We start from the raw sequence: 12,314 nt of genomic DNA, 5'->3' as shown, positions 1-12,314 counted from the left end.
TATTCAGTTAAAAATAAGTTCAACTGTTCTGCATGTTTAGAAGGTAATTAGTAGTTTATATTTGTGAATTTACATTTCAGAATAACGGTTATGTTGGCATTTGAACCACTCAAAGTTGATGCATTTCATTCTTTTTCCCAATATATGGTTCTTTCATAGATTTCGTTATCATGTCATCGTGCAGTACAAAGCAGTGAACATCGAACTGAATAAAGACTGTGTTTCCGCTTTCATGCAAAATCTTCTGCTGTTTGTGAAATATATATACAGTCACCCTGTCGTTTAGAATCACATGCTTTCACATTACGAGAAAGTAGATAATAACGGTGCATCTGTGCTTTTCACAATTGTAACATGAACCTGCACCCCTTTTGTTCTTTGCTTCTGATACCAAAGCCATGTGTTCGTGCAGTTCTGAGGAAGGAACTCTCAATCCGAAAAGTTTCCAGTGTTTTCTCTCCACACAGGCTATCAGAAATGCAGAGAATTTCAAGCAATTTCGTTTTTTTTAATGTTGATCATGTATTCTTCTTGACTTTGTGACCATGTGACCTATCCATCAATTGAATGTGTAACGCACACAGTTGGCAGGGTGGATTGCAGATCATTGAATGAGGCCACCAATCAAACCTTGCACCATCTCAGGTTAACATTGCAGGGTTGTGTTTCTTAATCACTCTACCTGCCGGTAATGTAGTGACCCTTTTGCTCAAATTACCACTCGTGAAAGCTCTCACTGTCTAATAACATGTAACATCACTGACACTACCTTATTCGCATTATACTGGAGGAATTGAAAGTTACATAGACCTGACCTTCCATTAACTCATTGAGTCATGCAGCGCAGAATCAGACACTTTGTTCCAATCTATATTACAATCCAATCCGGTCCCATTTGCTCTCTATCAAATATACATGTCGTCAACCTATCCTTGGGAGACACACACACTTCCACATTACGGAAAGTAGGTCGCAATGGTGCATCTGTGCTTTTCACAATTGTAACATGAAGATGCGCACCTTATGTTCTTTGCTTCTGATGTCAAAGTCAGAAGTTCTTTCTGTGCTGCGTGAAGATCGCTCAGTCTGAAACTTTAGCTGTATTCTATCACCACAGACGCTATCAGAAATGCTGAGCTTTTCAAGCAATTTATTTTTTTGACCAGCTGAACTATGCATCAATTGGATGCATGAGGTACAAACGTAGCACAGTTGGATTGTGGATCACTTAATGAGACCACCATTCAATCCCTCCACCAACTCAGGTACAATTGCAGGGTTCTGTTTCCGAACCATTCTCCAAACCTGGGGTGCAGTGGCCCATCTGGTCAAACTGCCACCAGTCAAAGCTCTCAACTGAAAGCGGATGTTTATGTTGACTTCGCCTTTACACTGTAATCCAATCTTGTAATCCTTTCAAAATTCAGTCACTTACTGATAATTGCAAAACCCTTTAAAACTTTCCATCTATCTGTCATGGCACGGTGACACAGTGGTTAGCACTGCTGCCTCACAGCAGTGGAGAGCTGGGCTCAATTTCGGTCTCAGGCAACTGTCTGCTTGGAGTTTTCACTTTCGCGCCATGTCATCATGGGTTTCCTTCGGGTGCTCCAGCCTCCTCCCACAGTCCACATATGTGCAGGTTAGATTAATTGGCGATGCTTAATTACCCGCAGTGTTAGGTGAAGGTGTAAATGTAGGGGGATTGGGTCTGGGAGGTTTGATCTTCAGAGGGTCGGTGTGGACTCGTTGGGATGAAGAGCCTGTATCCACACTGCAAGTAATGTAATCGAATTTTCTCAAACCATTCTGGCTCTGCTTCATTTGGCACTGTTCCATTGAAATGTCTCACAAAAGTCCAGCAGACAAAAATCTTTCTCATTCAGTGTCAACTGACGTAACTGTTTCCAATTTTTTGAAATCCGTCCAGACGTTTCACCACTATGTAGATGACTCGAAAAAGTAGAAATAAAAACTGATTGCCTTGAAATAGATCAATATTGTTCAGAAAGAAGCATTCTTTACTTGCTATCCTTCCTTTTCTCTCCTTCGGATTTTTTCAATGATATTTCATATCAATTTCCTCTCAGATTTACATTTCAGGACTTTAAGACTCATTCAGACCATACGGAAGCTTTGCTTAAATTTACATTCATTGTATAATGACAGGTTAGCTCGTTGACACTATTTTACATCCCATTAGAGTTGATGAAATTGAATGCTATGCAGTCCTGAGCTTCGATTAACCCCCAAGGCTCATGGAGCCACACAGCACAGAAACAGACCCTTTGGTCCAAGCAACATTACCATTCAAACCATCCACCTTTGCCTGTTCACTCATATCTCTCTGAACCTTTTGTACTCTTGTTAGTCTCTAAATGTCTTTCATATGTTGTCATTGTTCGTGCATGTATAACTTCCTCTTGGCGTCGAATGTTTTGACCTCTCTTTTACGAACTGAATGATAAAACGAGGAAGGAAGGCAATTAATATTTGTAAAAAAAAGTCCATTTTCAACTCTGAATATAGGGAGAAATGAATTTCAACTGTTCTGCCATCATTGATCCTCAGCCCGCATTATTTCACGATACAGTTGCTTATAATTTGCTGTCCCTGACACTTTTCCTGATATGTTCCCTTTTACAACCACGTGCTGCTTTGTGGCGCCATTTGCTCGTCCTTTTTCATGTTTTACTAATCATCAGGACCTTCGATGTTTTTGCGTGGGGAGAGAAACTTTTGATGTTGATTTCCATTCCAAGGTTGCACTTCCTGCTCTTTCTCCCAGGTAAGAAAGTGTAAAACGATGCGGAAGGAACTGAATGACAATCTAAATGCTTCTCTGCAGTCATTACTCGCATTTCTCCAAAATGTGCCATCACACCTCAACAGATTGAGTAAACAATACCTTAAAAGTTAATATTTCGAATTGTTTCTGAAATAATTGTGAGCAATAAATACAGCAACTGATGATATTTTACATGACCATGCCAGCACTCTAATCACTAACATTTTTACAGAACTTAATGACCTGACTGGTATTATGTTTTTTAGTAAATGCTGTAATTGATGTCTATGTTTTTTTTAAGAAATGGTGTAACCGAAGTCTATTTGTTTGCAATTTCCAACAGATGATCTGCAATTTATATTTTACACTTACCATTCGAAATATCTCGTGTGTCTGCAGTCGAATGCCAAGATGTTTGAGTGCTCACATCGGAAGCTGTGAAAATAGATGTTGTAACATTTCTGGGTGTCTGAAAAAATGCACAATTTATCAAATTACAACTTCACAGCTTAATCATATTCTCAACAGGCTCAATGAGGTTCTTTGTTCCGAAGTTCCAACAGTCGGTGAAGGAGTATCAGTCTCCATTTTGCATACTACAATTGTATTTCACCTTTTCCTCAAAGGACTGTCTATTATATTTGTGAAAGAAGAAATTTTGAAAACGTGCTTATGTCCACCACCACGTAAAACTGATTATCGTGCTGTACCTCATTTTGCCTGAATTCATTCTCTGGTTTGAAAGTGGAGATTCAATGCTGAAGAACTGAATTGCAGATTATTTATGTACCCGCAGTTACATATATATGTGTTTTGAAAATTAATGATCGCATGTCAATTAATCTCATTAACATTTGGTTACAAATGTATGAGTTCAATTCTTTTAATGAAGCATTTGCAAAGAATACTCCTGTTTATTATATTTTCCTTTTGTCTTCAGATTCAAGCGCACTCATCACACTGTATTTTTCCAGTCGTTCTGTGTGATTTTGTTTTTAAATAATATTCAGTCATATTCAGTTAAAAATAAGTTCAACTGTTCTGCATGTTGAGAAGGTAATTAGTAGTTTATATTTGGAAACTTACATTTCAGAATAAATATTATGTGCGTACCGGAACCACTCAAAGTTGATTCATTTCCTTCTTTTTCCCGATATCTGTTTCTTTCATAGATTTGAAGGCACTGTATTTCATTAACATGTCATCGTGCAGTGCAAGGCAGTGAACATCGAACTGAATAAAGACGGTGTTTCTGCTTTAATGCAAAATATTCTGCCTCTGTGAAATACATATGCAGTCATCCTGTCGTTTAGAGTCACATGCTTTCACATTAAGGGAAAGTAGATAACAACGGTGCATCTGTGCTTTCCAAAATTGTAACATGAACCTGCACTCCCTTTGTTCTTTGCTTCAGATATCAAAGCCATGTGTTCGTGCAGTTCTGAGGAAGGATCACTCAATCCGAAACGTTTCCAGTGTTTTCTCTCCACACAGGCTATCAGAAATGCTGAGCATTTGATGAAATTTCATTTTTTTTTTGTTGATCATGTATTCTCGTTGATTTTGCGACCACCTGACCTATCCATCAATTGAATGTGTGATGCACACAGTTGGCAAAGTGGATTGCAGATCATTTAATGAGGCCACCATTCAATCCTTGGACCATCTCAGGTTCACATTGCAGGTTTGTGTTTCTTAATCACTCTACCTGCCGGTAATGTAGTGACCCATCTGCTCAAATTACCACGAGTGAAATCTCTGAAATGAGTGAGCACGACTGTGGTCACTTTATCCTTACATTTCAGGTTTCTATACTGATCCAGATCGCACTGTCTCTTTCCTAAATCTTATATTCACTGTCTAATGACATGTAACATCACTGACACTACCCTATTCGCAATAGAGGGGAAGAATTAAATGTTACAAAGACCTGACCTTGCATTAACCCATTGAGCCATGCAGCGCAGAAACGGACACTTCGTTCCAATCCATATTACAATGCAAACCATTCCCATTTGCTGTCTATCAAATATAAATGCCGTCACCCTATCTTAGAGAGTCACATACTTCCAAATTTCGGAAAGTAGGTCACAATAGTGCATCTGTGCTTTTCACAATTGTAACATGAAGCTGCGCACCTTATGTTCTTTGTTTCGGATGTCAAAGTCATGTGCTCTTTCAGTGCTGCGGGAAGATCGCTCAATCTGAAAGGTTAGCTTTGTTCTCTCTCCATAGACGCTATCAGAAATGCAGAAGTTTTCAAGCAATTTCATTTTTTTTGACCAGCTAACCTATGCATCAATTGGATGCATGAGGTACAAACGTAGCACAGCTGGATTGTTGATCACTTAATGAGACCACCATTCAATCCTTCCACCAATTCAGGTACCATTGCAGCGTTCTTTATTCCCAACCATTCCCCTAACCTGTGATGTAGTGACCCATTTGTTCACACTACCAGCGGTCAAAGCTCACAACTGAAAATATATGTCTATTTTCATTTTGTCTTTACACTGAGATTGCTCCAATCTTGTAATCCTTTCATAATTCACTCACTTACTGATAATTGCACCATCCTTTAAACTTTCCTCAATCTTTTACGGCACTGTGGCACAGTGGTTAGCACTGCTGCCTCACAGCAGTGGAGAGGCGGGCTCAATTTCCGCCTCAGGCACCTGTCTGTGTGGAATTTGCACAATCTCCCAGTGTCAGCGTGGTTTACCTCCGGGTGCTCCAGTTTCATCCCACAGTCCATAAATGCGCAAGTTAGATGAATTGGCTATGCTTAATTGCCCCTAATGTTAGGTGAAGGAGTAAATATAGGGGATTGGGTCTGGCTGGATGCTCTTCAGAGGGTCGGTGCGAATTGTTGGGATGAACCACCTGTTTCCACACTCTAAGTAATCTAATCTAATTATCTCAAACCATTCTGACTCTGCTACATTTGGGACCTTTCCATTGAAATGTCTCACAAAAGTCCAGCAGACAAAAATCTTTCTCATTCAATATCAACTTACGTAACTGTTTTCAATTTTTTGAATTCTGTCCAGACGTTTCACACCACAATGTAGATGACTCGAAAAAGTGGAAATAAAATCTGATTGCCATGAAATAGAACAATATTGTTCAGAAAGAAACATTCTTTAAGTGCTATCCTTCCTTTTCTATCCCTCATTTAAATTTTGTTATGCTAGTTCGGATCAATTTCCTTTCAGCTTTTCATTTCAGGACTTTAATACTCGTTCAGAACATACTGAAGCTTTACTTAAATTTACATTCATTGTATCATGACAGGTAACCTCATTGACACTATTTTACATCCCACAAGAGTGGAAGAAATTGAATGCTATGCAGTCCTGAGCTTCGATTAACCCCCGAGGCTCATAGAGCCACACGGCACAGAAATCGACCCTTTGGACAAGCTACATTACAATTCAAACCATCCACCTTTGCCTGCACACTGACATCTCTAAGAAACTTTTGTACTGTTGTTATTCTCTAAATGTCTTTCAAATGTTGTCATTGTACGTGCATTTCCAAATTCCTCTTGATGTCGAATGTTTTGTCCTCTCTTTGATTTACTGAATGATAAGACAAGGAAGGAAGGCAAGTAATATTTGAAAAAAAAACTTGTCAACTGTGAATATTGAGAGAAAAGAATTTCAACTTTTCTGCCATCATTGCTCCTCAGGTCGCTTTATTTCACGATACAGTTGCATATCATTTGCTGTCCCAGACACTTTTCCTGATATATTCCCTTTTACAACCACGTGCTGCTTTGTGGCGCCATTTGCTGGTCCTTTTTAATGTTATACTAATCATCAGGATCGTCGATGTTTTTGCGTGGGGTGACAAACTTTTGATATTGATTTCCCTTACAAGGTTGTACTTCCTGCTCTTACTCCCAGGTAAGAAAGTGTTAAACGATCTCGAAGGAACTGAATGACAATCTAAATGCTTCCCTGCAGTCATTACCCGCATTTCTCCAAAATTTGTCCTCACACCTCAACAGATGGAGTAAACAATACCTTAAATGTTAACATTTCGAATGGTTTCTGAAATAATTGTGAGCAATAAATGCACAAATGATGTTATTTTACATGACAATGCCAGCTCTCTAATCACTAACATTTTTACAGAACTTAATGACCAGACTGGTCATATTTTTTTTCGTAAATGCTGTAATTGAAGTCTATTTGTTTGCAATTTCCAATAGATGACCTGCAATTAATATTTTACACTTACCATTCGAAATATCCCGTATGTCTACAGTCGAATCACTCCAAGATGTTTGAGTGCTCACTTCGGAAGCTGTGAAAATAGATGTTTGTAACATTACTGGGTGTCTGAAAAAATGCACAACTTATAAAATTACAACTTCACAGCTTAATCATATTCTCAACAGGGTCAATGAAGTTCTTTGTTCCGAAGTTCCAACAGTCGGTGAAGGAGTATCAGTCTCCATTTTGCATACTACAATTGTATTTCACCTTGTCCTCAATGGACTGTCTATTATAATTGTGAAAGAAGAAATTTTGAAGACGTGCTTATGTCCACCAGCACGTAAAACTGATTATCGTGCTGTCCCGTATTTTGCCTGAATTCATTCTCTGGTTTGAAAGTGGAGTTTCAATGCAGAACAATTGAACTGCAGATTATTTATGTACCCGCAGTTACATATATATGTGTATTGAAAATTAATGATCGCATGTGAAATAGTCTCATTAACTTTTGGTTACAAATGTATGAGTTCAATTCTTTTACTGAAGCATTTGCAAATAATACAGCTGATTATGACATTTTCCTTTTGTCTTCCGTTTCAAGCGCACTCATCACTCTGTATTTTTCCTGTCGTTCTATGCTGACTTTGTTTTTATTTAATTAACGTCATATTCAGTTAAAAATAAGTTCAAAAGTTCTGCATGTTGAGAAGGTGATTAGTAGTTTATATTTGTAAACTTACATTTCAGAATAATTATGATGTAGGCATTTGAACCACTCAAAATTGATGCATTTCCTTTTTATTCCAGTATATGGTTCTTTCATAGATTTGAAGGCACTGTATTTCGTTATCATGTCATCGTGCAGGAGAAAGCAGTGAACATCGAACTGAATAAAGGCGATGTTTCTGCTTTCATGCAAAATATTCTGCTGTCTGTGAAATATATATGCAGTCATCCTGTCGTTTAGAGTCACATACTTTCACATTACGGGAAGTTAGTTCACAACGGTGCATCTGTGCTTTCCACAATTGTATCATGAACCTGCACTCCTTTTGTTCTTTGCTTCAGATACCAAAGTTCGTGCAGTTCTGAGGAAGGATCACTCAATCCGAAAGGTTTCCTGTCTTTTCTCTCCACTCAGGCTCACAGAAATGCTGAGCATTTCAAGCAATTTCATTTTTTAAATGTTGCTCATGAACTCTCTTTGCCTTTGCGACCACGTGACCTATCCACCAATTGAATGTGTGATGCACACAGTTGGCAGAGTGGATTGCAGATCATTTAATGAGGTCACTATTCCATCTTTGCGCCAGCTGAGGTTAACATTGCATGCATGTGTTTCTTAATCACTCTACCTGCCGGTAATGTAGTGACCCATCTGCTCAAATTACCACTCGCAAAATCTCTCACCTGAGAGAGCACGACTGAGGTCACTTTGTCCTTACATTTCAGGTTTCGATACTGGTCCAGATCGCACTGACTCTTTCCTAAAACTTATATTCACTTTCTAATGACATGTAACATCATTGACACGACCTTATTCGCATTAGAGGGGAAGAATTAAATGTTACACAGACCTGACCGTCCATTAACTCATTGAGTCATGCCGCGCAGAAACAGAAACTTCGTTCCAATCTATATTACAATGCAAACCAGGCCCATTTGCTGTCTATCAAATATACATGTCGTCACACTATCCTAAGAGAGACACACACACTTCCACATTACGGAAAGTAGGTCACAATGGTGCCTCTGTGCTTTTTACAATTGTAACATGAAGCTTCGCACCTTATGTTCTTTGCTTCGGGTGTCAAAGTCATGTGTTCTTTCAGTGCTGCGGGAAGATCGCTCAATCTGAAACGGTCCCTTTGTTCTCTCTCCACAGACGCTATCAGAAATGCTGAGCTTTTCAAACAATTTATTTTTTTTTGACCAGCTAACCTGCGCATCAATTGAATGTATGAGGTACAAACTTAGCACACTTGGATTGTGGCTCACTTAATGAGACCACCATTCAATCCTTCAACCAACTCAGGTACCATTGCAAGGTTCTGGTTCCCAACCCTCCCCCGAACCAGGGGTGCAGTGGCCCATCTGGTCAAACTGCGACCAGTCAAAGCTCTCAACTGCAAGCGTATGTTCATGTTGACTTCGCCTTTACACTGAGATTGCTCCAATCTGGGAATCCTTTCAAAATTCAGTCACTTACTGATAATTGCAAAACTCTTTAAAACTTTCCTCAATCTGTCATGGCACGGTGACACAGTGGTTAGCACTGCTGCCTCACAGCAGTGGAGAGCCCGGCTCAATTTCAGTCTCAGGCAATTGTCTGCTTGGAGTTTGCACTTTTGCGCCATGTCATCATGGGTTTCCTTCGGGTGCTCCAGCCTCCTCCCACAGTCCACATATGTGCAGGTTAGATTAATTGGCGATGCTTAATTACCCGCAGTGTTAGGTGAAGGTGTAAATGTAGGGGGAATTGGGTCTGGGAAGGTTGCTCTTCAGAGGGTGGCATGGACTTGTTGGGATGAAGGGCCAGTTTCCACACTGCAAGTAATGTAATCGATTTATCTCAAACCATTCTGGCTCTGCTACATTTGGCACTGTTCCATTGAAATGTCTCACAAAAGTCCAGCAGACAAAAATCTTTCTCATTCAGTGTCAACTGACGTAACTGTTTCCAATTTTTTTAATCCGTCCAGACGTTTCACCACTATGTAGATGACTCGTAAAAGTAGAAATAAAAACTGATTGCCTTGAAAGAGAACAATGTTGTCCAGAAAAAAACATTCTTTTCTTGCAATCCTTCCTTTTCTATCCGTCGGATTTTTAAAATGATATTTCGTATCAATTTCGTCTCAGATTTACATTTCAAGGCTTTAATACTCGTTCAGACCAGACGGAAGCTTTACTTAAATTTACATTCATTGTATAATGACAGGTAACCTAACTGACATTATTTTACATCCCATTATAGTGGAAGAAATTGAATGCCATGCAGTCCTGAGCTTCGATTCACCCCGAGGCTCACAGAGCCACACAGCACAGAAACAGACACTTTGGTCAAAGCTACATTACAATTTAAACCGTACACCCTTGCCTGTTCAGTCATATCTCTGTGAAACTTTTGTACTCTTGTTATTCTCTAAATGTCTTTCAAACGTTGCCATTGTATGTGCATGTACAACTTCCTCTTGGTGTCGACCGTTTTGACCTCTCTTGAATGATAAAACGAGGAAGGAAGGCAATTAATATTTGGAAAAAAATTGTCAACGGTGAACATTGAGAGAAACGAATTTCAACTGTTCTGCCATCATTGCTCCACAGCTCGCTTTGTTTCACGATACAGTTGCTAATTATTTGCTGTCCCAGACACTTTTCCTGATAGGTTCCCTTTTACAACCATGTCCGGATTTATGGAGACATTTGCTGGTCCTTTTTAACCTTTTATTAATCACCAGGATCTTCGACGTTTTTGCGTGGGGAGGCAAACTTCTGATATTGATATCCCTTACAAGGTTGTACTTCCTGCTCTTACTCCCAGGTAAGAAAGTGTAAAACGATCTCGAAGGAACTGAATGACAATCTAAATGCATTCCTGCAGTCATTCCTCGCATTTCTCCACAATTTGTCATCACATCTCAACAGATTGAGTAAACAATACCTTAAAAGTTAACATTTCGAATGGTTTCTGAAATGATTGTGAGCAATAAATCCAGCAAATGATGATATTTTACATGACAATGCCAGCAATTTAATCACTAATATTTTGACAGAAAGTAATGATCTGACTGTTATTATTTTTTTTTAAGAAATGCTGTAATTGAAGTCTATTTGTTTGCAATTTCCAACAGATGATCTGCAATTTATATTTTACACTTACCATTCGAAATATCCCGTATGTCTACAGTGGAATCACTCCAAGATGTTTGAGTACTCACATCGGAAGCTGTGAAAATAGATATTTGTTACATTACTGGGTGTCTGAAAAACGCACAACTTATAAAATTACAACTTCACAGCTTAATCATATTCTCAACAGGCTCAATGAGGTTCTTTGTTCCGAAGTTCCAACAGTGGGTGAAGGAGTATCAGTCTCCATTTGGCATACTACAATTGTATTTCACCTTGTCCTCAATGGACTGTCTATTATAATTGTGAAAGAAGAAATTTTGAAAACGTGCTTATGTCCACCAGCACGTAAAACTGATTATCGTGCTGTCCCTTATTTTGCCTGAATTCATTCTCTGGTTTGAAAGCGGAGTTTCAATGCAGAACAATTGAACTGCAGATTATTTATGTACCCGCAGTTACATATATATGTGTATTGAAAATTAATGATCGCATGTGAAATAGTCTCATTAACTTTTGGTTACAAATGTATGAGTTCAATTCTTTTACTGAAGCATTTGCAAATAATACAGCTGATTATGACATTTTCCTTTTGTCTTCCGTTTCAAGCGCACTCATCACTCTGTATTTTTCCTGTCGTTCTATGCTGACTTTGTTTTTATTTAATTAACGTCATATTCAGTTAAAAATAAGTTCAAAAGTTCTGCATGTTGAGAAGGTGATTAGTAGTTTATATTTGTAAACTTACATTTCAGAATAAATATTATGTAGCCACTTGAACCACTCAAAGTTGATGCATTTCCTTTGTTTTCCAATATATGATTCTTTCATAGATTTGAAGGCACTGTATTTCGTTATCATGTCATCGTGCAATAGGAAGCAGTGAAAATCGAACTGAATAAAGACGGTGTTTCTGCTTTCATGCAAAATATTCTGCTGTCTGTGAAATATATATGCAGTCACCCTGTCGTTTAGAGTCACATACTTTCACATTACGGGAAGTTAGTTCACAACGGTGCATCTGTGCTTTCCACAATTGTAACATTGACCTGCATCCCTTTTGTTCTTTGCTCTCAGATACCAAAGCCATGTGTTCGTGCAGTTCTGAGGAAGGATCACTCAATCCGAAAGGTTTCCAGTGTTTTCTCTCCATACAGGCTATCAGAAATGCAAAGCATTTGAAGAAATTTCATTTTTTTAAATGTTGATCATGTATTCTCTTTGACTTTGTGACCACCTGACCGAACCATCAATTGAATGTGTGATGCACACAGTTGGCAGAGTGGATTGCAGATCATTTAATGAGGCCACCATTCAATCCTTACACCAGCTCAGGTTAACATTGCAGAGTTCTGTTTCTTGATCACTCTACCTGCCGATAATGTAGTGACCCATCTGCTCAAATTACCACTCGCGAAATCTCTTACCTGACAGAGCACGACTGTGGTCAC

At 38.8% G+C, this 12,314-nt stretch overlaps 1 protein-coding gene across 1 annotated transcript in view; it reads right to left on the bottom strand.

Moving 5' to 3' along the window:
* LOC140468653 (uncharacterized) overlaps window positions 1-12,314 on the bottom strand; it is a 114,142-nt gene that overhangs the window by 85,860 nt on the left and 15,968 nt on the right. Inside the window, exons 3-5 of the mRNA XM_072564737.1 lie at window positions 10,895-10,960; window positions 7,034-7,099; window positions 3,161-3,223 (exon numbers count right to left, since the gene is read on the bottom strand). Coding sequence (XP_072420838.1) covers window positions 3,161-3,223; window positions 7,034-7,099; window positions 10,895-10,960 — 195 coding nt within the window. The remainder of the gene's footprint in view (window positions 1-3,160; window positions 3,224-7,033; window positions 7,100-10,894; window positions 10,961-12,314) is intronic.

Source organism: Chiloscyllium punctatum, chromosome 47 (assembly GCF_047496795.1).
Source record: "Chiloscyllium punctatum isolate Juve2018m chromosome 47, sChiPun1.3, whole genome shotgun sequence".
NCBI classification, from domain to species: domain Eukaryota; kingdom Metazoa; phylum Chordata; class Chondrichthyes; order Orectolobiformes; family Hemiscylliidae; genus Chiloscyllium; species Chiloscyllium punctatum.
Note: the sequence above shows the minus strand (reverse complement) of the source record. Positions and strands in the feature narration are given on the sequence as shown.